At 47.0% G+C, this 26,037-nt stretch overlaps 1 protein-coding gene across 3 annotated transcripts; it reads right to left on the bottom strand.

The window, feature by feature from the left end:
• LOC135919240 (scoloptoxin SSD14-like) lies at nucleotides 1–26,005 on the bottom strand. 3 transcript variants are annotated; one of them, XM_065452945.1, is made up of 14 exons: nucleotides 25,873–26,004; nucleotides 24,453–24,606; nucleotides 23,420–23,623; nucleotides 22,890–23,012; nucleotides 19,333–19,430; nucleotides 12,057–12,249; nucleotides 11,126–11,289; nucleotides 9,078–9,231; nucleotides 7,002–7,067; nucleotides 6,680–6,749; nucleotides 5,414–5,601; nucleotides 3,114–3,342; nucleotides 1,462–1,587; nucleotides 1–260 (listed from the first exon to the last, which is right to left on the bottom strand). In XM_065452945.1, the coding sequence occupies exons 1-14, from the start codon at nucleotides 25,925–25,927 to the stop codon at nucleotides 102–104; spliced, it is 1,983 nt and encodes a 660-aa protein (XP_065309017.1). In that variant the 5' UTR covers nucleotides 25,928–26,004; the 3' UTR covers nucleotides 1–101. The 3 variants fall into 3 exon arrangements, with proteins under 3 accessions (XP_065309017.1, XP_065309025.1, XP_065309033.1); XM_065452953.1 differs by lacking the exon at nucleotides 25,873–26,004 and adding an exon at nucleotides 25,793–25,861; XM_065452961.1 differs by lacking the exon at nucleotides 1–260 and adding an exon at nucleotides 2,884–2,974 and having other exon boundaries at nucleotides 1,463–1,587; nucleotides 25,873–26,005.
• Nucleotides 26,006–26,037: the final 32 nt, after the last annotated feature.

Consider the following 26,037-nt stretch of genomic DNA (forward strand, 5'->3'; position numbering starts at 1 on the left):
GAAAGAACAGACAAAGATAGCACAGTTCCTGTCCACAAGCAAGCGGGGGTGTCTTGCGTTCAAAACCAGGTCTTTTGTTTCTTTCACTTTGTTTGTTAGCCCTAAAGGTGGCCATTCGAACCACCAGTGTTCCCGCCGTCAATGTGCTTGGTGTCGTTAATGGCCAAGTAGGTTCCTCGATGCGTTGGTATGATTCCCATGGCCGTGGTGGGAATGAACTTCTCCGACACTTTGTGGCCGAAGGATTCAAGCTTTCCCTTCTGCGTAGATAAAAGCAAATAAAAAAGGGCACCGATTATGGCGCATTGCACAACCAAGAGAATATATGCTTCTTATTGATTGAAAGAGCCTTGAATTTGTGAGTTTTCTTTTTCTTTACTAAGCCTTATTTTACAAGACAGCCCTAATGGTATAGCGACACGTCTGCAAAAGCAAAATGCGTCCTCTTTACATTTCAAACCATCTTTGAACTATCGGCGAACTGAAAAACCTCTATAATGCATACCGTTCCTCAATCATTCGCTTTTCTATCCCTAGCGGAATAAAAAAATGCTTTGTTTTTCGAATAAAAGAAGGTCGTTTTAATCGGTATTTTTGAAACGAGAACATATATATGAGTACTAGCTTTTCTTAAACTCCTCATAAAGCACAGTCAGCGATACCTTTGGGATCCTTATGCATTGGTGAGCTGAGATTTTGTCTTAAGAAAACTTCAGCACATATTGCGATAGACGTCTGCAAAGACTCCGGACGTATTCAAACTAGTTTATAGCCTATAGCTACTCACGAACAAATTTATCCCAGCTTAATCTCAGCTTTAACTACAACCTATGCTATAATTACGTGGAGTCGTACGAAGAGCCTAGCTGCAGTTATTCTATCAGTTTATGCCGTTCGTTTTTCATGTAACAGCCTCAAGGCTGCAACGTTTACACTAGCAACTCGCAGAGGTCGAGCAAACAACTTGGGCGCAAATGGTCGCTTTGATCGAAAAGCGACTGTCGACAGTCGCAAACCTACTGAGCCAATCAGCGGCGCTGGAGCAGGTCGTCTGTGTACACTGGCGCTTATATTTTATGGGGCGATGGCAGCGTGGCCACATGGGAGCCGCATTTATCGCGAGACATTTCGGTGTGGCGACGGTCCCGTTGTGCGTGGTCTTTCAGATCGGTCAGCGCGCGCTGTTGAACGTGCAGGTTAAATCTCCGAGGCCTTACGTCACGCTTGCTGGTATAAACATTGGTCACCGTGAGTGGCTCCTTGGTAGCCAGTCACCATCGGTCCCGCTATCTATCTCAGAAGCTGGTGTGAATGAGCCTTAAGCGGGCACAACGCGACAGAGGTTCAGCTAAAGAGTAGCTAGCACGCCTTCAAGACTGTATAACGATAAATAGTGATCGGACAGTTAGAAGTGTGCATACTTCTGCGATTCTTAAATCGCCGTAGAAGATGAAAATTTACCGCGTTGAAATCATTGTCCTTGCCGGCGACGTTCGCAGTGAACTGCCCAGAGGCCAGCTCTGGATGAACCCTGGCCTCGTTGAGGGCACAGTCGTGATAAGCGCACTTAGCGGCGCATGTGAGGAGCTGCGGGAGAGAGTGTAGGTATTCATGAGCGCAGCGCAAGCTACGTTTGTTTATAAATGCGGGCATCGCGGCTCTCGACGCTTCAATAAAGGCCCGCGGGAATCTGTGCTGACGTCATTGTTGTTCTGCCATGTATTTGCGGTTCTCGCAAGGGATGGGGAATGTTGAAACCTCACAGCTGTTACTGGAATACGGGATGCGTTCTGCAATAATCAGCTGCATGACATTTTTTTTTATTTGTCACTCGAAGAAGCGAAACTGACAAGCTGACGGTATGTACAAAATAAACGAGAATCTTACACTCTTTTGAAGAAAGTAATTGAGCGATTCAAGTGAAATTTAATTCATTATCAAAGCAGCATGCGGAAATGTTCTCCAGTGACATTTAGAAAGGATTCTGCGAAGTAATGTTGAAATTATGTCGATCCCTGATTGAGGCTACAGCCCTTGCGGTCATCGCAAGCATCGAGAAGGGAAATTTATTTGTGCTTGCGGCTGTTCGAAACCATACCGCGGAAGGGTGTTCAAATCATGTAAAGCCTTGACGCTGCTATACAAGTTCATTTCAACAGTAAGCAGGCGTACAGCGAACTGACGTATCTTTTTAGTGTTGAATTGATTGTAACTTCTGGACGTTTGAGTTTGCTAATTTTCTCCGCATATCTTATTTATTGTATTTTTTTATTATTGTGGTGACTTCCTAGCTGTATTTTTGCGTGCTTCGGTTCGTTTTGAGCATGACATCAGGCGTTCATGCGCTACTTACGTGATTATTTTTTTCTTTATTTGGTCCTGGTTAATTATTTACAGGTGAGGTAGATTTGTCGTATCAATCTCACCATAACCAATTCAGCCACAAATTAACTCATTTTATTCCAAGACACTGCAGACTTTACCGGCAAAAAAAAAAATCAAGATGCTAGAATTACCAGGCATACATTCTCTAGTGAACCCTCATAATTACAGACTAATTAAAACTCGATTTATTGTAATTAATCAAAAGAGAACACAATTTTTTTTCACGAAGAAATAAGACCCCTGTATGCCCTGAGGCATTTACCCTCGCATTTAAAAAATATAGTTGAAATAACAGATGGAAGCACATGCGCAATTATTGGTTGTATGAGTTAAGATAAAGGGGAAACAAACTATTCCTTCATCATTGCCGATGGAACACGGCTCGTCAAAGGTTCCGTCAAACACGGTAGTGCCTTCAGTCAAGTGGTCGTGTGCTGCAATACTCGGCACACTGGAGTTAAACGGAGCCACAATGTGCATGCAGGCGGTTAAATTTACCTGCCGCTCAACGTTTGCAGTTTTCTTCCTTGCCACGCCATCGGACGGAACGGGCAAAAACGGGCCACGCACACGAATGCGTACACTGCAACTAAAGTGGGCAAATTGTACGCGTACGTGAAATAAAGACCACTCCGGTGTTTAATCGTTTACTCTGGTGTCACTGTTTGCTGCCACTTGTGCGCCGTCAAAAATAAAGATAAAGATAACGGAGGATTGCGCAGCCTCACCTGGGCGACGGCAGACAGTCCCGCTATGCCGCCCGTGCCGCCAAATAGCGAATGCAGCGGGGATAGTGACGACATTCTGGTGACAATGACAGGCGCCAGCGATGTCATGGGCGCCTTGGACGGGCCGAGAAGATTGGCCGTCGGAGCGTCGTCGCTGGCGTCCTTGACAAACGCGTCCATGTAATTGTTCAGCAGTAGGCCCGATGACGTGGTGAACATGCTGCCGAACCTGCGAATGAAAGAAATGATTATAAAACGGCAACGCAAAAAAAAGAAAAAGAAAGGCATAATCAGCCGCGCCTATGGCGTGACGCCTCGACCGACTCCGGCTGGTGCGTCCTAACTTCGTGTACCTATTTACGCAATGACGCCGCTATAGGCGTAATTCCGGCTTAAACAAGTTGCATGTGATTATACCGGTTAAACAGACGCTAAAACGCACCGCGAATTTGCATATATATGGTGGAAAGAACATTTAGAGTGAAGTTTCCTTCTCTGAGCATCGCGACCGAAACGCCGTGCCGGTTTGTTACCATAGCATTCAGAATTTCAAACATGCTACATATTCCGACCGTTGTTATTCAGAAAAGTCAAAGATCATTAGGTAGAGTCTCCACTTTCTGCAGAACGCAGTTATTATCGTCGTTTACTGATAACTATCAACTAGTACCGAGCAGACTCTGCAAATCACGTGACGACCCGAGAAACGAGCGTGAGCTTCAATCCAGTGTTTCGTTCATGAGTCCTTTCTGGCTTACCAAGATTCCGCTTGCAGAAAGGTAAACTAACGTTTACGGTATTCTAGTAGTGTAATTTACCATACCTGCTTAGTTTTCCTCTTAATTGTCCCCACATAACCGATACATCGAAGTGCGCATTTAGAATATAACAGGTTGGGGATGAACCTAGGAAAATTGCAAGCAGGATGGTGCCTGCTGACGCAAGACCGGAATGGTTGGAAATCGCTGGGAGATGCCAAGCTTCTTCCTGCAGTGCACGTTTAAAAAAAAAATGACGATGATGATGACGACGACGACGACGACGATGATGATGATGATGATGATGATGATGATGATGATGATGTATTTCGTCACTATGTGAAATCTCGACACGCCGAGGCCAGCCGGGCGACGACGCACCGCAAACACACTGAAAATCTGTTTCGTGCTGTTAGACCACTCTCCATCTTGCAAGTGGGCTTTTCTGCATTCCACATTCGCCGAAATAGTGGCGGCACCGGTAGTGGTTCAAATGAAGACGTCGATGTGCTCGTTTCACAGGACGTGGCTTGATTCCTGTGCACGGTTTCACCATGACAGCCACGCCTACATTTTGTTTGTCATAAGACTTGCAAACTCTGCCCGTATGTGAGCTGTTTGCAAAGATTGACCACGCCGCCGCCATTAGTTCAACGAACTGTCATGCCGAAAAGCCGGCATTATAATTGCGAGAGTGGGTCACGGTGACTAAACGCGCAGGACAAGCATCTGACCAAATGAATAAAATGGCAGAGACCGACAGAAGACGGGATGTTACGAGGTGAACTTAATAGCGAATAGGGTGCTGTAAAGAGGAAGACGATCACGACACCCCTCCTGCTATTGCAGTGTCCAAGGCAGTTGCGCTGTTTCAAGGTACGTGCAGTCAGCGTGACAATAACCACCCAGGCAACGCTCGAAAAAAAAAAGAAAAAAGGAAATTTGAATGCACTAACCACAAATGAACTCCCTGCATGGGATTAATTATAGTTAAGGCATCTGCACTGTCAGCCAGGTCATATGAATGAAATCCATGAAATGAAATCCTATTCCAATAATTTGGCTTTTCCTGCGTTTTCTAGCCGGCCAGCCGAGCATCTTCCAACTCGTGGATCACTTTCTGCTGTGGAAACGATGGGACAGCTACGGAGGCATATCTCCGAAAAAAATTGCGCTCTTGAAAGAAGTTCCACATCCTAATCCACGCAATTTTAAAGAAGAAAACATATCAACATGTATTATTTACAACAACAAATTTAGACAAAAACACACTTGAAGTTCTCTTATTTCTCTATCACTTGGCGGCAGTATTGCATGCGCGCAAAAGCTTCGCCCCTGTATCTTCCTTTCCTGCGCCGTAGAAAGCTTTCGCTAGTAAAGCACTGGTCTTTTGGATCAACGGCACCTTACATTGTGCAATAGAATTCAGTTTATAACCAGCGCATTTGTCCTGTTCGTATCACTTGTACCGTTGCCTGTGTGGTTTACCACGTGCGTTATGATGCAACCGATAATCTGAAGCGCGTGAAATGGTGCACGCACTCGCTATTGAGGCTGGAGGTGATCGAGAAGGCATCGCCGTTGGGCGCGATAATGCACAGGTGGGCGCCGCCGTAGTCTTGGGCGAAAACGTGCTTCAGGCCGTAGCCCTCGGCGTCCTCCAGTGGGCGATGGCTGTCCAGCGTCTTATTAATTTTGTCAATTATTTCTTTCAAGATCACGTTTTCGTTCTGCAAAATATTTGTAAAAAGTTAAAAGAAATTATTCCCGACAACAAATGAGGACATACCTCTGCTTCTCTCATGCTCTGGCTCACAACCTAGGTTGCAGCGCAATAGGGTATAATGCGTCGAGCTCTGGGATCGCGGTTGTCGGTTCAATTACTGGCGGCGGCTGTCGCTGCATGCTCTCCGATGCCGGGAAAATATGGTGACACAAAACGCTAAAAGACTTCCCGCTTACTAATCCTTTGTTCTCGTTCATATTTTGAATCAGTCCGCGGGAACTTTTTCGCCCTTTTTTGCGCATCATTCAAAAGTCCCTTGAATGCGGTAGAAGTTGCCCGACTGCTATATCTGCCTGACACTCGCAAGAGTACCATAAGGACTCGACTGACTGCGCCGCAATGCTTATCTCATGAACAAATGCTGAAAAAGAAACGCAGTTTCGCTGTGAAATTTGAGCGAAACGAGCGCATTCGTTAAGTGTTCAGCTTTCTTTCGTCGTTGTCAAAATACTTACCGCGCTAGCTAAGTGGCTATGGCATTGTGCTGCTATGCACGAGATCGCGGATTCAATTGCCAGCCGCGGCCGTCGCATTCAGATGAGAGCGGAATGCAGAAACTCTCGCGCATTTTTAAGGAAGCCCAGATGGTCAGAGTTGAGGCTGGACCACGGCGGGCTGGGCAGCGCTAAAGCATTCCATCCACGCTCCAAACATGTATGCAGGGGTTTGAGACCGCGCGAGCCACGCATTCACCATCGCAGCCGGGAGAGCAGCGACTTAACGCGCTTCGAGTTTACGTACACGTTGTGTCCCAGCTAACGTTCGGCAAGCTGTTCAATGAAAGAAAAAAAAATATGCGGTGCAAGATATAATTATAAAACCTACGCTGTTTAATGGTCTGACGAAAGGTCTGACGACCGAACACCATAGGCCTCAAAATGGCATCTTGCACCGTGTTGTTGAAATCCAGAATAATACCCAGAAACAATCGCAAACGTATTTGTTGCTTAGCAGAAAGCGCGGAAATGGTGAATACCTTAGACTGGATTGAGGCAAATGAAGCTGAGCTTGCGCGCGCTTACATTTCGTGACTCTTCTTCGTCCCCGAAATCTGCTCTTCTGGCGTACGCAAACTTCAGCGTCTCGACGAGCCTACGAGAAACGACACGTGCTTTTAGAGACACGGGAATACGCGCGCGAGTCGTCATGCTATGGAGTGGATGCTAAGTTAAAACGATGACTCGGCATTGAAACATAGTTACTGCTGGCGTTGAACTGACCTGGCATTACAACATCATCATTTTCTGCCTGCATTTTGAAGCTACCCCTCGTGCTGTCGATACAGGGACATTAGAGGAGATTTCACATGAAGCAGCTGAAGAAAGGGTGGGAGCGCATGGTTACCTGTGTAGGTCCCCGCCGGACATCTGCAAAACGCTGGAAGACTCTGGATCGAAGAAGATGGCGTAGCTTAAGAAGAAAGAAAAATAGAGCACCGCCAGTTTTTGGTACAGCCGCAACTCCGACACCCCTATTTGCGTTTTCGATGACTCTAAGCGGAAATGAATAAAACAGCACCTTAATTTAAATGTAATAACTCGTATGAATACATATCTTTAGCAATCTATGACGAAGCTCGTAGCCTGGTGTGCAACATCACCGTTTTGCGTTGCTTAACATACATAATAAATACAATGAAATTAGGACGCAGTGAAGGAACACATGGGATTGGCACTGGCTCGTTATTTTGCGTAATAAGGAAGCCAGCTATAAGCGGCTTCTCTGGCTCAACTGCCGGTAGTCGTTTACAGTAAGGGCAAAGCGCTGAGCACGAGGTCGCGGGATCGAATCCCGGCCACGGCGGCCGCATTTCGATGGGGGTGAAATGCGAAAACACCCGTGTACTTAGATTTAGCTAGGTGCACGTTAAAGAACCCCATGTGGTTGAAATTTTTGGAGCCCTCCACTACGGCGTGCCCCATAATCAGAAAGTGGTTTTGGCACGTAAAACCAAGTAATTTTTTTTACAGCAAGGCGTCACCCAGAGGCGGAATTCCGGTGTGCATTTTCTTTAACACCAGGTGCCGACATAATTCTTGCCTTTGAATGAGTGAGCATTCATAGGCAATCAGTGGCGAGCATATATATATATATATATATATATATATATATATATATATATATATATATATATATATATATATATATATATACACACACACAGTGGCGAAGTGAGCGGGCGCGGCTCTATATGTATGCATCGGCTTCGCAATGCGCCAGCATCTTTGGCGGTGGCACACGGAAAGGAAGCGCCGTCGTCCTTGATAAGCGATAGGCCCTGCAGAGCGCTGCAAAACGATAGCGCATCGATCGCAGTCACATTGTTTTATTTCATATTACGTAGGCTTTCTTTAATAATATTTGGGGTTTTACGTGCCAAAACCACTTTCTGATTATGAGGCACGCCGTAGTGGAGGACTCCGGAAATTTTGACCACATGGGGTTCTTTAACGTGGACCTAAATCTAAGCACACGGGTGTTTTCGCATTTCGCCCCCATCGGAAATGCGGCCGCCGTGGCCGGGATTCGATCCCGCGACCTCGTGCTCGGCAGCCCAACACCATAGCCACTGAGCAACCAAGGCGGGTGGGCTTTCTTTGAGCGCAAAAAAAAAAAATCGCCACGCAGCAAGTGCAGTACGTTGCCACAAAAGATTGGATCGATCGTTTCAGAACCCCCTATACAACACAACGAAACGCACTTGGCCCTAAAGTGAATATTAAAATTTTGCATAATTCATCTTAGTTAATTAAGAGGAATAGAAAAATACTCTAAGGAGCGCCACATGATGGCAAATCATATGCCGTTGGTTTCATTCAGCTGCGGCTAAGCACTTTTTTTAACATCCTTGGCACAATTTACGTTAAACACCCCGTATACGCAAGAAATATATTGTGCCTCGAATCCATAGGGGCCATCACTTCTGCGGAGTGAATTTTTTGGAGTAGTTAACTTCAGTTTAGATACCCAGTCTGCGCTCCCTTCAGCACTGCAACTGTTAACATATGGGAACGAGAATATAGCTGGAATTGGATTGTCAGCAGCGTCTTTTTTTTTTCTCGTTCTATCGTGCAATACGAAACTAATGTCTGTGACCATTTCAGGCGGTAGGATTAAGACAGCGCGTTGGCTTATAGTATGCGCTTGTTAGTTTCGGAAGAGCAGCTTTTTCGCATTACGAATACTCCGCCGATTACAGGTGGTACATGCCATATCACTTGGAGTATGAGCATGCCGGGGAAGAATGAGGAGGAAGTTGGACGTTGTCAGGTGAAGCGATGGAAAAGGTATGCATACATACGAACTGTGCGCTGCATATTGTGTTTTTACGTCGATTTATGCGAATGCTGCTATTCCTTATGGCTGTTTGCACTGCTGTTGCTTTTATTCTTAGGGGTGCTCCTGTACAGGCTCCCTTACTCGAGCGATATCTGTGCCACGGCTGCAGCCAGCAGGGTTCCACTGCCTGGGATGGGCGCCGAGTGGAACACCCGGCCGTTGGTGAGGTTCACTCTGACGGTGTCCATCCACTTGGACGAGTAACCGGACAAGTCATCCGCGCTCATCGTTCCACCTGCGTTGCAAATGCGCATACGAAAATCTGGCGCCCATTATGCTGCGATTATTAAAATAGGCTTGCACGAGAACAGTTAAATCCTTATGGGCCACGGCAGGGCCATTCAAGGCGGAACATGGGGCTACCCTAAACATAATGTTTCCAACTGGCTGGAGGGTAAATTTGAAACACCATGTTCCCATCTAGCCTAGCTTTCCGCATCACCTACCGAGCTTCCTAGTCCAGTGTTCGTCCTGTCATATCTTTAGAGCACTGGAAATATACAATTACAAGCTTCCGAGAACAAACCTAACTAGGTGCTAAAAGATGGCGCGCATTTCTTCTGTGGTTATAGCCACTACACACCACTCTTTGGGATATCAAACTAGCCTAGACGGTCCCTTTATAAGAATCAATCTACATAACGTGTCCTTGTCCAGCGTTCTTCCTGTCGTATCATTAAAGCGCTGGAAATATCAAATAATCAAGTGTTATAGAGCCTTCTGGGGCGCTATAACGTAAAGCTATTCCAATATGTTTCTATTCCAATCTCCTGACGTCAAATTTGCGAAACCACCGACGCAAGCACCGGGCGGTCACCCGCAGGGTTGTCTGAACAGACCAATCCAACGCTCTCCTCGTTCATAGGAGGTCACTTTTGTTTGCTTGAAAAACGAATAACATTGCGTACACTGAGCGGCTTGTCGTATCTAATTGGCTGACAAGAGGCGAGGAGAACGCTCAAGTGGAGAGGTATTCACTGGGGCAGAGCCTGTGCACTGAAAATCGATAACCAGAAGAAGAGGGTGGTGCCGGCGTCTGCGATTGGTCGGCTTTTCCTTACTTAGCTTGCGATGGCTGGTCGAAAACCGCGGCGGCATGCAACGGAAGCTTAAGAATGACGCTAAAGCTGACCCTCAGCAAAGAAGAGTTGGCAGAACGAGGTCGTAAACGGGCCGAAATTGCTCAAAAACGTTACATGGCCACGCAAGAAGTTTTATTATACGCAAATGCACCCATGCTCTCCGGCAGGTCCGAGTAGCCAGCGTCTCAGCGATCGATGGCAGCCATCTTTTATTCCTTTCGGAATGGGGCTGCCTGCGGCTACTCCGAAGAAAATTCAGTTTTGTTCGGCATATTAATGCATCTTTATCGCGTACACGTCACTTTGACGCAGTGAGTTTGTGCAGTTTTGTGACGTCGCGTGACAGGCAGGTGAAGTGGGTGCAGCCCGAAAACTTTTTACCAATAGCCGAGGGCTAATGGCTAAAAAGGGTCGAATCAGAAATAACTGTTTTTCTTTTTTTCTGTAATATCATGCATAATCAGTCTGTACACATCATATCAGATGGGGAGGTATCGCGGTTTTCGTGACGTCGCGTGACAGACAGGTGAAGTGGGCGCGGTCAAAAAAAGTTTTTGACCAATCGTGGAGGGCTGATAGCAGAATTGGAATAGAAAAGTTTGGAATAGTTTTACGTTATAGCGCCCCTGCTTTCAAATATTCTTTCTTTCATAATTTTGCCTGGACAAAATATACGAACAGCCTGCCCTAAACAGTATTTCACACATCTACTTTTTGTCTATCTCTGGTCCATAGGCATTCAAATGTTTGTTTTTCGAAAGTGTATAAGCAATGATCTATATGAGCGCAATGTCATAAATCTTGTCGGTATCTATGGATTCTGCGTAGACTTCATAGAAATGTGCGTATCGACATTCTATAGTATACTTTTTACTGAGGGTCTAAACACGTTTTTGCGAGGGACGGCGTCACGTTTTCCTTTAGGTGGTATTGTGAGATCTACAGGTGAAATGCAAAGATAGAAATGTTTGTCATCGGAGAGACAGGGGTACCTGCCTTGTGGCGCTGCTATAGCGAAATGCAAAACCACCCCGCTGCGTTACCTACCGCCATCCTTGATGCTCTCGATTATGTCTTTGGACAGCTCTCCCTCGTACAGATACTGGGCGCCGTGGATCGCCAGGTCGCTAAGCGTGTCCCCCAGTGCGCCTTGCACCAGTTGGTCCCCTTTCTTCAGCACGGTGTTGGTCGCCGTGTTCCAGAATCGCGTTCTGAGAAGCCCGTGTGAATAGAAACCACTCGCTGAAGATACACCTCGTTATATCGCTTTGTGCACCTTCATATCGCTTATGCATATAGTTCCTAGGCAGCTACCAATAAGGTTCCCAGACTTTACTGCATTAGGCTTACCATGACAGAGGGTGAACAAGGCAAAGCAATCACCCTAACAGCAGTCCTTACAAAGCAGAGGTACACAGGAAGGCGGAGAGTCTCGGGACCTGAAGTTGTCAACAAGGGTTGACTCTGGAGCCAGAGTTTCGATAAGGGGAGTTGTGTTGAGTAAGTGAAGATATTTACTGCATTAACTGTTACAAGGACAAAGCAGCTGCGTTTTCGCTTATATTGTAGTGTCAATGCAATAGCTCTTCGGCAATTATTGCCATCATGTCGTGATGACATGCTAATATGTATAAAACAGCTAGCACGAAAACAATTCACATGATAAGGTAATTGCAAATTATACAGTAATGGAACAAACAAATTGGCAGCTATGTAAAGACATTCAAGCATATACGGACAAAGCCAAACACCGAGCAGCCTGTAATTCACAGATGGTTCACATTCTCCTTCGAGTTTATTTGTGTGTGTTTGTGCGTGGATGTGTTAGGCGCGCCACAATGCGATGTCTTGCAGCGCGTACAGAATGTCGCGCAACTTGTTGATGTCAGCGCGTCGCACTTTGGGGTCGAACTGATTTTTTTTTTTAGTGTGCGTGTGTTTTGCTGTAGAACAACAAGTGGTCGGACTGAGAACCCACTTAAGGTCGGCGTTGGCTTCGATGCTGGCGCTGTGTCTCTCCAGTGTGCGTCCCAGGTGGGGCCCAATGGCGAAGCCCTCCCTGGCCAGGCGGATCGACGGGTCGAAAAGCCGGTACCACTCGAGAACGCCCAATTCCTTGTGGATCCTCTCGTAGCCGTCCATGGCACCCGGTACGATTGAGGCCGTGGCGCCTGTGGCAGCGACGATCATCGCCAGCCGATTAAGTAAACACGAGAGTAATCACATTTGCGTGATTCTTTGTTAGTCTGAGCTCACTGAAAAACCGAAAAGAGTGCTGCAGAGTGGCTACTGTTTAACGGGAAATAGTAAAGGTACTGGGTATAAGTGGCGCTGCGTGGTGATGCTGAATCTACATAGTTGTAAAATGTTCGATGCGAAGATCTCATAAGATTATGTTTACTCTGTTGTGAAGTGCCATGACATGCTGAGCGTCAAATGCTATATAACTCGTTCTAGTGGGACGGGCCCAGGCAGGCGCTTTTGCCTTTTGCCCGCCTCCTGAATGCTGAAGTGTACATGTATTCATTCCCTTTGAATACACTTCTCCAAGGATTCTGTCGAGAGAGATATGCGCAATATTTTAAAACCGGTATGAGTACAAAATATTTGAGCTAATACACGTCTGATATCATTTTGTCATAGTAACCGTTTATGAATTTTGAAGGGGAGCAGAAGGTAATCACATCAACACAGCTTGAGCACTCAATTATGCGAACACTGATGGTAGTGTTTACCTGTAATCAGCATTTCTGGAGTTCCGCGGGCATCACCAGGTGTCTCTCAGAGCGTACGACAGAGTCAGTGAATTGGATGCAAATAATGGAAACAAATAGGACCATGGATAAATATCCACGGTAATTTTTGCTTCCATTGAAGAATGAGAAGAAAGAAATTAGAAGGGAACAGCTGTACGATAACAGGATAACCTTGCTATTTGATGCTCGAGCTTGTTGCCTAAGGACAAAAGCATACCGGAGCAAATATCCGCAACTAGATGAGGCATGTATGCTGCAGCAAACATCCGGAGACCACTCAGCACATGCTAATAAAATGCGAACGGATTCACCCAGTGAGGCCCGTAGGTAACGTACACCTTCCAGAAGTGCTTGGATTTAAAGTGAACGGAAGTATCAACCGGTCAGCAGTCGAGATAAGAAAAAGACGTTTAGAGTACGATTGCTGGAAAAAAAGCAGGAAATGGAGTGGCAGTACAGGATCCGTTACAGCCATAGGTACTGGTACGAGGTGAATAGAGAAGTTTCGAGGAAGAGAAAAAATAATAAAGATATGTTTACAAAAATGCTAGAATGAAAAGCATGATAGCATACCTTAGTAACGGAAGCAGGCTAGGTGACGACTTGTCACCACCCCGTCAGTAAATCATCATCACCATCAGAGTTGCCAAGGATTGCTCAAGAAAAGCACCGGTGATGAGTATAATGTGTGTAGAGCGTGAACGACGTCATTCCTCCATGCAGCTGTTTTCTCAACGTCTAAATCATATGGAGTCTAAAACATGGCTGATGTCAAAGCTGGCGAGCGCCTTCGACTGTCTGTACTTGTACTGGATGTTTCCAGCGTGCAACCTGTCTATTATAGCTGATAACCGACCGTTAACTACATCAACGACTTGCAGGAAATCTTGCTAGCTCCAAGTAAAGTATGCTTGTAGAGCTTTTTCAGGCGTGATTGACGTCTGTTTATTCTTGTTTTAAGTGTACAAAAAGAAAGTTGGAATGAAAGAAATTTGGTCCCAGAGATGGTGCATGCGAAGCGTGAGGCGTCCGTGACAGATAAAGCTTCGAAATAATTTTCAGGTTACTACTCGCCATTTAATTACTTGCAGCCCATAGGACGAAACGAAAAAACAAACAAACATAAAATAGCGCGTCAAGCGAGACAGAATAATGCCTGGTCTGTTTTCTTCTTTTATTTCATCATGCTCTTTCCGTCTGTCGCATATTTCGTATGGAGCCGGTAACAGACGCGTATTCCAATGGCATGCAACAAAGTTACTGCGACTTTATTTGACTGCCCCGTCATTTTAATTGGGTACGCTGATGTTAGTTATCTATTGGGAGAGCTGACTACCGCCCCCATTTTCTCTCAATGAGAACTCTTTATCAGTCGTATGCAGAGTTTCTCAAAAACGCATGTCGCTTGGATAAATTTTATAGTGTCAGTAAACATAAACCTAGCTGCTTCCACAGAAAAAAAAGGAGTTATGCGAAATACGTAACAGGCAGAGCCGGTAAACTGTGGTCCATTAGAGTTGTAGAGCGTGTGCCAAAGGGAGGGTGTTAGATATGGAGCTGTTTCCTGCGATTACTTCGAGTTCCCCAAACCACTTCGAGTCGCAGCACAGCTAATTGAGGAATGCCGAAGCAGGAAAGCACATTCCAGAGGAGCGGCCGAGCAAACAAGTTTAGGCAACAAGTTCACGTGCCAACAAGTTCGTGCGCCGCCGGGATTAGCAGGTGGGCCTCGGACAATTGAGCATGAGCAGCCCTCCCCTTCTCCTGGTTAGAAGTGCATTGCCAGTCTGCGAGGCAAGACCGCAGAGAGCCGTCAGGTGTGACACCGCGACACGGGCGCCTACCATTGGCTGAAAGTGGCGTCATCGGAGCGGACTCTCCCATTGGTCAAACATGACGTGACTTACAGTGCTCGAAGGGTTTATAAGAAGCCTTCCAGAGAGACCTGAGCATTCTGGGAGATTCCCTGATTCCCTGATTCACCTCTCTCGAACTTCTTGCCGCGGGCCGCAGCGTCCGAGTTGCTGCCGGCCCGTAATGACTGTACGACTGTTAATTGACGCTCACCTCTCTGTATATAATGTAGAATAAATCCTCCCAAGTTTTGGTTTTCATCCCGAAGTCCGTCCTTCAACCCCTACATCTGGTTGGCAGCGGTAGGATCGCCTCCGAATGCATCAGCTGGTGGCAGCGCTAAGGATAAACCTTCGTCGAGAGAGATCCTAAGGAACCGGGAAGAGCGAAGAAGAGAGAGCCTTCGTCGAAAGAGGTCCAAAGAAACTGGGAGTAGCGAAGAAGGAGCGAGCCTTCGACCCAGGGAGTCCGGAGGAACCGGGAACAGCGGACGAATGGACCGGATGGCAGGGTGCTGCAACCGTAAGTGAGCGCGTGGTTTTTTTCCTTATGATTCGCCAGACTCAAATGTTGTGTGATCATTTTGATAGTTCTGGGAATCGGGAGTTTGTTGCACTGTGTATTTGCACAAATTAATTAAGGAAAACAGTTTTAACCACCTGTCGGGGCAGCTGCCATGGATCTTAGAAGGTTGACGAGGTTAGATTTGTTGTTGGTGTGCGACGATTTGGGAGTTGAGGCGGACGAACGGATGGAAACGCCAGCTATCATAAAGGCGATTAATGATAGTGGCAATGATGACAAAAGCATTAAGCTTGCTTGGGAAGTGATACAGGAGCCACGGGAGCGTCAGCGTCGTGTACGTTTGCGAGAGCGTCGTGAACTTAGGAGTGAGCGTCAGCGTGAAGAACGCGAGAATGAACGGAAGCATGAGCTTCAAGAACTTACTCTTAGGTGTGAGCGTCACGGAGGTGAGAATGAACGCGAACGTGAGCGAGAGGAAAATTATGAGAGAGAGAAGGCAGCACTGATCAAAGAGATACAGTATTGTGATCAGTTATTGGCACAGAGACAACGGCTGTCTGAGAATTCTGCAGGTAGTACAGAGCGAAAGAATGAGGAAGCATCTAGTAGATTTTCGCCAGAAGCCGACGAAAAGAGTAGTGCCTGTGAGATTAGCTGCAGATTCATAAGTGAAGGGAAAAGGCTAGCTGCTAACGATGCCTTAGTGGCAACAGAGGCCGTTAAAGGCCGCAAGGAGAGCGACGAGGTGCTGTGCCAACAGATGACTGTAGAGACAGCTAGGCCAGCTGCGAACAAATTGGCACAGTCACCGCGTGTGTGCGTCGCTGGTAATGTTAGCGAGGTTGCTAGCGAAGAAAAGGGTACGGTTGACGCGACAGACGCGAGCACCCATGTCAGGTCAGATCTGCGTGCAGAAGTGAAGTGCGAGCTGGACGATGCAGTTGAGAGTAGTTCTCGGGATGGCGAGCTCCGTAGTCCACGAGAGAACAACTGCATTGTTCAGGGATCGGTGCGGCTCTCCGACAGTCTAGATGGCCTAGATAGGGATGATTCAGTTGTTAATCATTCGCACTGTGCGCGTGAGACAGCGATCGATACCGACGGGCTGTGTGCCGATGCACAGCGTGAGCTGGGCAATGTAGTAGAGGGCAGTTCGCAAGAGTGCGAGTTGTCTTACTCGAGTAAAGCCTGCTGCATTGTTCCAGAGTCGGTTGAGCTGTCCGCCAGTCGAGGCAGAGATAATGTTGATTTAAATGAAAATCAATTAGACTGTGCGGGTAAGAGACCGATCCGGGCCGACGAGATGTGTACCGGCCAGCACGAGGCACGAGAAGGCGACATGAAAGTGAGTGCGAAGAGAAAGCGCCGTAAAAAGAAGCGCGGTAAAGACCGAAAGTCGGTAACTTATGTAGCGCCGCCAAAGATGGCGAGAAACCCAAATGGGCAGGGCGCGAGGAGAAGAAAGGTGCGGTCGTCATTGACGATGTTGACGCACCCAAAATGTTCAAACCACCGGTCCAAGGCGGACCGCGAAGCATGTTCTGCACGGACGCGGAAAAAGGGCACGAGGCTGTTAAACTCCTCGTCGTTCCGTAGTTCTTTTCATAGCTCAGCGTGCAGTTCGAAGAAGCGCAAGGTGGCAAGACGAGACCAGGTGGGGAGTAGCGACGCGGTCAATCGAGTTTGTGTTGAAAGCGGGGCGCGAGGACGCAAATTGGCAGGAGACCGTAACGTCTTGGGGGAGCTGATAGTTAGTCAGCCCTTTTGTTGTTCCTCGGCAGCCAGAGTAGCTTTGAAACTTCGACCACCGCGGGTTCGACTCAAGGTACGAGTCAGACATAAGCGTTTGGAAAGGGAGGCCAAGAGAGCTTCCGTAGAAATAAAACGTGTTGTTTTGTTTTATTTTTGAGCATCGGAAAGTTCTCGCGATTTGAGACTAGGATTTCTTTCAAGGTGTAAGGTTTGAGCTTTGTTTATGTTTTGGTTTGAGAAAGCTCCGACATTTGAAAGATGCGTTTTAGGTAAACATGTAGTCTCGCGAGATGCTCATTAATAAGTAGACGGGCTTTTTTTTGTGTGTGTGAGTAACCTGAAGGTCAAGGTTATCGTCGAGAGGCCTATCGTAACGCGCGTGTGTGTTATTTAACCTTCTTTCTTTTTAAGTGTTTTTGAATTTTCTAAGGTTAAGCGCGTAGATTTTCAGTGAGTGCATGATTTGCACGGAGAAGCGTTCTTAGTTCCATTAGCGCGTGTCCTGTGTGGACGGAAGGAAGCAGACTTTATGACTGGGTTGCTAGTGTGTGTTGAGAACAGCCGTATTCTGACTTCTATTATAAGTACGCGTGGAAAGAGTTAGTAGAAGACGCATCATTGTAAGAATTCTGCGGAGTGTGTAAGTCCCGCAAGTTTAATTGTTCGTTTATGTCACGTGTCCTGTAGGACTTTCAGGGAAGAAACGTGAGTAAGCGTAAATGAAAAGTTTGCCTACAACGCAAGTACGCGTTTTGTTTAGTGACCACAAGGCTAGTGCGCTTGCGATTACGTACTTGTGAGGTTGACCAGATTGTTCAGTGGCACTAATACGTGCGATAAGTACGCCACTGCGATAGATTGGAAACATGCTGTTCGTGTGGTTAGGCCACTTAAGTTATGTTCGGCTCTTTTCATTTGTTGTTTGCGTCGTCAACGACCCTTTTGTTTTGCAACAACAATATTACTCTGGTCTTGTCGGCATTCGAGGAGAAATGGATGGCTGTTTGGAGGGGTGGTTACAACTGTTTTGTCAAAATTGGGGAACTAAAAGATCAGGGTTGATTTTGACTCAGTAATAGCCTGGCGAGTCAGGGGTGAAGAGCCTGCGCTTACACGTGGTGCAGCGCTGTGTTGTTTGGTTTGTTTGACGTCTGTTCTCCAGGGCCAAGGATCCCGAAGTTCGTCAAACGAGGCTCGACCCCAGTACCCTGCAGCTTCTTTCAGCGTTCCTCATGGCCAGCGAATTGAGTTCACCGGCCATTCAGAACAACCGCGGCGAGGACGAGCTGTTAGATATGGAGCTGTTTCCTGCGATTACTTCGAGTTCCCCAAACCACTTCGAGTCGCAGCACAGCTAATTGAGGAATGCCGAAGCAGGAAAGCACATTCCAGAGGAGCGGCCGAGCAAACAAGTTTAAGGGAACAAGTTCACGTGCCAACAAGTTCGTGCGCCGCCGGGATTAGCAGGTGGGCCTCGGACAATTGAGCATGAGCAGCCCTCCCCTTCTCCTGGTTAGAAGTGCATTGCCAGTCTGCGAGGCAAGACCGCAGAGAGCCGCCAGGTGTGACACCGCGACACGGGCGCCTACCATTGGCTGAAAGTGGCGTCATCGGAGCGGACTCTCCCATTGGTCAAACATGACGTGACTTACAGTGCTCGAAGGGTTTATAAGAAGCCTTCCAGAGAGACCTGAGCATTCTGGGAGATTCCCTGATTCCCTGATTCACCTCTCTCGAACTTCTTGCCGCGGGCCGCAGCGTCCGAGTTGCTGCCGGCCCGTAATGACTGTACGAATGTTACTTGTCGCTCACCTCCCTGTACATGATGTAGAATAAATTCTCCCAAGTTTTGGGTTTTCATCCCGGAGTCCGTCCTCCAACCCCTACAAGGGACACACTGCCGAGCATGCAGTTGCAGATGACTACGTGGCATGACGAAATAATATAGATGCCACCAAATGCAATGAACTGACGCAAGCACGATGATTGGAGATCGCTGGGAGAGGCCTTCGTGTTGCAGTGAACACAACATAGGCTGATGATGACAATTGAATGTTAAATTACTGGTCTACGACTTACTGCGAAGAGGAGCGAAATGATCAACTCATCAGTCTTGCTAACTCATTCACTCGCTCCATCATTCATGTCATATCCATAGTCATTTTACGAGTGTGTTTGTGTACAATCACGGCCAACGGGCAGGCGGAATCGATCGCACAGTGATTTCCGTGGCGAAAAGAATACTGTAAGTTTTTTTGGTGCCTCACCAACATGTCAGTCCATGTATCGCCAGCGGAACGTGAGTACATCGTCCCAGTTGAAACAGATAATGAATTACTCTTTTTAATGACGTTATTATTCACTCACCATATTTGTAGAGGGTTGCATTAGAAGAGAACATGTCCGGTTTTGCTGCAGAAGGCGATCTTCCGATAGAGTTCAAAGTGTAGACTTGCTGAGCAGTACTGCATTTAAAAAAAAACGTATCAAAATGCGAAAACGCTGTTTTTCTGCTTATCAGGATAGTAAACTATGGGGTCTTGCTCGCACATATCTCAGAACGAGCAGCGCTCTGTGTAGCTTATGATCGGGCCGTAATTGAAAGGCCAATCAACCTCGACTATAACCTCGAAAAATGGCCAATTTTATAAAATGAGTGAGAAAAATAAAGGGGAAGGGGACGGTGGTGTAGAGTGTTTTAAGAGACATCCTATTGGCAGATAGTACTTGACTGTGGAACTGGAGCAAATTTGAAAATGCAAACGCAGCTGCAATTAAGTAGGCTGCCATATTTTCTGGATCAATAGCCACTGTCCTACGTAGAGGATACGCATGTCGCTTAATAAGGCAATGACTTTCGCACACTATTCAGGTCTGCGTCCTGCCGGAAACTGTAGAAGACCAGTACAAATTTAAGGGGCTTTCCTATCAATTATTTTTTACAGCGACGCTGTGTATGGCTAGCCGATTCGTCCATCCGTCCGTCTGTCGGTCGCCTCTACGCCGAGAACTCCACCGGCGCAACCCCACGCGCACGCGCGAAAAAGAAAGAAGAGAGAAGGAGGGGTGGACGATTAGCCAACACCACCTAGATAGCACAAGGCCTGTTTGTTCCAATCCATGACGTCACACTACCTGACCCAAAATTTCCATTGGCAATTAAGGCTGGCGTGATGAAAGAGGTTACTTCAAAATCAGTGTTGCCTACGTGCTTATTATTTGCCGAGTATTATTTCGTTGCACTCCATCACAACATAAAAGCTTTAGGCTATCACGGATCTACAATCGCTGAGGCTCCGATTTCTTTTTTCAGCGGAGAATTGTTCGTGCATGTTACCCTAACCGATCTTTCAAATGGCCTACTAATCAGCCTAGCTTTCAAGCTTGGTGTACTCGTAGGGAATTGATCAGTGGTTGTTTTTTTACAGCGTAAGCTGTATGGGCTCATTCCAACGGCTGTTTCGGGTGACGACGGTGTCCGCCTCCGCCACCACCGGTGTCCGTAGCAGCTATCGCTGGGAATGCGAAAAAAAAAAATACCCAATTCCCGCCGAGATCAAACCCGGGCCCGCTGCGCGGGAAAGAGCTACTCCACCATTGAGCCACGCTGGCGCTTGCTAGCATGCAGCGGGAAAATGTCCTAAAAACGCGTCGAGCGCGTGATGAGACACGCGATGTGACGTGCGCGCCGCGTAGCATTGATACGTGCACGTTTTGCACTGCTGTAGCATATTATTACACCGGGTAGAACGCCACATGGCAGATGCACAGGTAGCGGTATAGGGCAGCTAAAGAAGGTTTGAGAGGAGGAGGAAATAACTTTATTGCGTTTCGTGCGAGTTGTTGGGGAGGACCAAAGGCCCCGCCTATGTGACGGCCAGGAGTTCGTGGGTCCTAGCGGCATCCTCTGCCCGCTGGACGGCCCATAGTTGATCCTTGAGGGCGGGGCTACCCAGCGCGGCTTCCCAGCGCGTGCGAAGGCTGTTGCTAGAGGCCGCGTTCTCGTTATTGTTATGTATCCCTCGGCATTCCCATAATATATGCTCCAGAGTGGTTCTGGATTCACGTGTGTTGCATTTGTCCGCTTGATATATATCCGGATATACGATGTGCAAGAGCGCAGGATTCGGATGCGTCCTAGTTTGTAACTGCCGCCATGCGACAGACTGCTTTTTTGTCAATTTTCGGTGAGGTCGCGATAAAATGCCCCTCTGTAACCTATAGTGTTTCGTGATGTCCAGAAAGAAAAAAAAAGACAATGGAGATGTATAAATCTCTATGTAAGGAAAAGCATGTGTGGAATACCTAATTAATTCAAGCATGCAGGCTAGGTGACTGTTTTTCACCATTCCGTTTCAAAGGGAATGCCATTAAATCATCATTATTACCATCGTAACGTACCATTTGACATGCGCGCCGCGTAGCATCGTTAAGTACAAACTTTGCATTGCAATTCCGTTATATTTCGTCAGGTGTCTCGACACGTAGCAGTTGCATATAGCAGTTGTATGCTGCATGTAGCTGGACCTGGTAAACTCAAGCAGGTTATGTGACTATTTGTCACCATCCCGTTTTGAAGGTGATGCCAAGAGATCATCATCATCATCGACAACACCAACTACCGTGACATGCGCGCCACGTAGTCTGGATACCTTTGTTTACTCTTCGGTACACGTTATTGCGCCTCCTTGTAAGGTACGAACCGCTGCTGAAGAAGCGAATCATGGAGCAACGCGTGCGGCTGCAACCAGGCGACATCGTGCTCAGCAGAGAGCAGCACAAGCCGCAGCTCGGCGTGACACCGGACGTACAGTTTAGATCGTTCTTGTGAAAACAACACGAAGAGACTTCGTCGCGTAGACCCTGCGGTGCGCGGTTCTGAAAATGGAGCTACTATGTGGCCGCTCCTCCAGCTTACGCTATGAGTGCCGCGCAGGCCTGTGACTTTTTTTTTCTCGTACCATTTGTTATCCATAGCTGCGCCTTCGCTCTGTGAAACTTAACAGTGAAAAAATATACTTCTCCGGCAAGCCAAAGATGCCACCCGAGTCCAAGGACTTGAAGCCGCCACCTGAGGCCACATCAACGAAACTGCCGGCCATTCATTAATACAGTTTCTTCTCTCTCTCAGTAAAGCTTTCTCGTGGCATAGTGTGCTGGACCTACGCGTAGCAGATGGTAGCGCAATATATGCACAGTCACCTAGGAGGAAATTTAATGAAGCAATTAGTGTAGCGCTTGGTGTAGCGCTTGGTGTACGTACCCTCCCATGTGATCGTGCCTTTATTGAGCTATCTTCTCTCACATGTTACACCAGTGAACTTGTGGATAAAAATTACGTATGCCGAGGATATGCCAATATAACTCAAGCTCAGTACACAGGCATTTCCCGTACTGTCCCGATCTGTATTCGTTTGGCGCCACTGTGAATCGAGCCCGGAACCTCCATTCGCAGCACCAGTGTGTCATGAAAGCTGAGCGACCGTGGAAAGCCCATGACGCTGTGTCTCCATAACACTGATATTCTAAGTAATGTTAAAATCAGTGAGACATCTTGTGGCTGAGCAATATATAGGGCGATTTGATAACGCCACGTGACCATTTACTGTTTACTCTTTGTTCATAAATTCAGCATCTGAGGCTGAATCATGTTTTTCCACATCGCAGTCAAACGCTCGCTTTCAGTGACCATTGAAATATGTGAGTCCCGTTGGCTACCATACGCGAGTGCACAGAAAAGAGCCAATGAGGCAGGCACATTTCAATGGACTTTTCTTTGAATGATCATTGATAGCGGGCATGTGACCACGCTAATGTACAATCAACCTCCAGCGATTCTTTTCAATTTTTGAAAAACCTATGCTGATGCTTTGCGTACTCTACCACAGCTACTACTCAGTTCACTCTTCAAGCTTAACCCTCACTTGTTATAGAAGAGTGCGATGAAGCCGCCGCCGATTCCCGCGAGGTGCGGAGCTGTGACGCCCATGCACAGCAGGACGGCCACGGCGATGTCTCCTATGGCGCCGCCATCGTCTACAATCTCCCTGTAGCGAGACAGAAAGCAACAACGAAAAGGATTCTGTACTGAGCTTGCATCGCTAGCATGACTTTTCATATCACAGTTTATGAGAAAAAATTTGGGAACCTACATGACAGTTGTATTGGTCGACTGCGCGCGCGCACACACGCAAGCACGCACACACACACACACACACACACACACACACACACACACACACACACACACACACACACACACACACACACACACACACACACACACACACAAACGCGCGCGCGCGCACGCACAGACACACACAACATACGCCCCGCACGCAACACACACGCCACGTAGCACTAAGACACACATACATAACGCATGCACACACAACACACAGGCACCCACCATAGGGCGAGAAGGCCAACGCTAGTTCACGAAGAACCGGCTTACTTGGCTACTTGGGCGCATTCCTTGGCGTCAACGACGACGGCCCATTTGACGTACTCGTCTGCAGGCGCAGTCACGGTGGAGAAGATCTTGATCACAAAGGAGGCCACCAAGCTTATCGCCAGTGAGGCGAAGACGCAACAGCAGAGGCAGAGAGCAGCAGTGGAGCACATGGTCTTCGAGTCGAGTTTGACCTCGTTCATCGTACTGGTGAAAGAATGGTTGCCGTACGGGAGGTTACGGGTGCAAGGCTCCTTGTATACATATCCATAACAAGGAATACGCAAGAGGCAGTCAACCATGTGGGCACTCGATGGGAGCCGTATATATAAAGGTTTTTTTTTTTAACAATACACATTTCTTTACAAAAAGACTATTAGCTTAGCGAAGGTGCACTTTACGCCGAGAAATTCCTGATACTTTGCCACTAATAACGGAAGCTTCAGAAAAGTAATTAACATATACTGAATATTAACCTTTATATTAGCACTTTCAGGGCTTTTGTTTATATGGCAAACGTGGAGGCAGTTACATTTTAAAGTACTCTAATTCTTTTAATGTAGTGAGAAATCGCACCTAATTCAAGATATTCACCTTCGAATTTCAACGCTCAATACAGACAATTCAAAAAACCGAGCGCCCACAGCTCCCACGTACGACAGAAGCGCCCCAGGACAAAGAGCGCGTCGAAGTTTGTTGGCATGTCGCTGCAGGCAGTTATATGGCACTCCGTTGCATATTCCGATGAGGTAAGAACTTGCCTTGACTGTGCATGTCACGACCGGCCACTACGTTTACTGTCAAACTTCGTCGCGCTTTTCGTCATGGAACGTTTCCAACGGGTATGATAGCTGGGCAGCCCAATAAAAGCTTCGCTATAAAATAAAAATGAGACATATTTCATTTGTTACGTCATTGTCAAGCAAATGTCGCGGAGGTGTTCACATCAATGGTTAGTTCCGCCAGTGACCCTTGTTTCGTCGGTATTGCGCTACAATGAGAAGAGGGCGGAAGCAAGGGATCAGGCTTAACTCACGTTGTGCCAGGACTGGCCGAACCTTCCGAGTCCGCCGGCTGATACGGAGGCTGCTGCATTTGCCGTGGAGGCGACGACAGTTGTTGCGGTCCAGGTGGCAGTGGTTCCTCGTTGGGCATCGTTGGTAGCTGACGTCCTTGCGTGGTAAAGCAGCCTGACCTCCCAGGAAGAGATGACAAGAATGGTTAGTTGACGTTGATTTATCTTCTCAGAAGGCACAAACCCACGGTTGGTTTTCCCCTAAATGCAGCGTAACGCCCCTACGAGGGATCGGCCGACAATCAGATGAAATTTCAATGGACAGTCACATGTCTAGAAAAAATGAAAAAAAGAAACATTGGGAAAACCAAACAAGAATTAAAATGTCCTGTGAAGATAGCCAGCAAGAATCAAATCAATGGCTGACCAAACCTTACTATGACAACATCCAAGAAAGGAGGGAAATATTCTTCCTTCCTTCTAAAGGAGAGAATGTAGAAATGCAAACATTGAATCTAAGACGGCGAAACAGAGCCTTCAAAATTAATTTTTCCGTAAGGGTTTTCTGAAATGATTTATCGTTTTAGCGTCACTACAAGATAGCCACAAGGAGACCGTTCAATGCTATCTTTATGAAGGTATGAGGATATATATACACCCCCAATTTAAGAAAACACACTTTCATTAGCGCATGCAGAAATTTCTGCTACAAGGTAATAGCTGGTGTCGGCACTTCTGTAAACTTGTAGTACGGCTGTATAGAAGAACCTTCCTTTGTCTTCGAATAATCGTGGTGTCATCCGTAACTGTGGCGGATGCCCACTGTAGCCCACTGCAAAATATTTGAGGGCCTTAAATTTAAAACAGATTTACAAAACTTTCAAATAAGCGGAAAAACAGCAACAACATGAAAATTGAGAACAGTCAAATGCTCAACAGAACAAAAATTATTGGTCTTTAACGAAAATATGAAAAATGACAAACAGTGATAGAGGAAAAATTAGAAGAAAGAGAAGTGATAGGATTAAGCGAACAGCGAGATTAAAGAGAAACATTTTCTGAATATGTCTGGAAGTTACCGTGACGGTGCCCAACAGTTAATGGAGGCGGCAATATTAAGTACAAAATATAAATCCATGAAAGCACCACACCGACTTTCTCTAGCCTTTCGCTTTACACAGAAGAATCGGCGGCACAACAGAAACAACGATGTCAACGGCAACAACACAGCAGAAAGGTAGATTGCTTTGGGCTCATTGCAGAACAAACAGAAAGGGGAGTTGGTCAGACCACATCTGCACCAATAAAAATTGACCGCTCCCTGCAGCATGGCAGCGTAAGCTCACGAATAGGATCTCGACCTGCCACGTCCTTCGGAATTTGGTGCTTCAAGGGTATGTCAGATGTCGATGATCGGAAGGAGAGGAATAGTGGCACTCACCCACGAAGCTCTTCGTCTGCTTCTTCGCCTTAGGTAGTGGCGCACCTTGACGCATGAGCGCAGTTCTTGCGCATCGTTTCGCTCCTGCAGTGCTTGGCAGCCTCGGTTTCTGCAGTTGCCCAGTCTGGTTCAGGAATGAAATAGCACCAGCTTTCTTTGTACACA

The sequence above is a fragment of the Dermacentor albipictus genome, chromosome 2, assembly GCF_038994185.2.
Source record: "Dermacentor albipictus isolate Rhodes 1998 colony chromosome 2, USDA_Dalb.pri_finalv2, whole genome shotgun sequence".
In the NCBI taxonomy this organism is placed as follows: Eukaryota; Metazoa; Arthropoda; class Arachnida; order Ixodida; family Ixodidae; genus Dermacentor; species Dermacentor albipictus.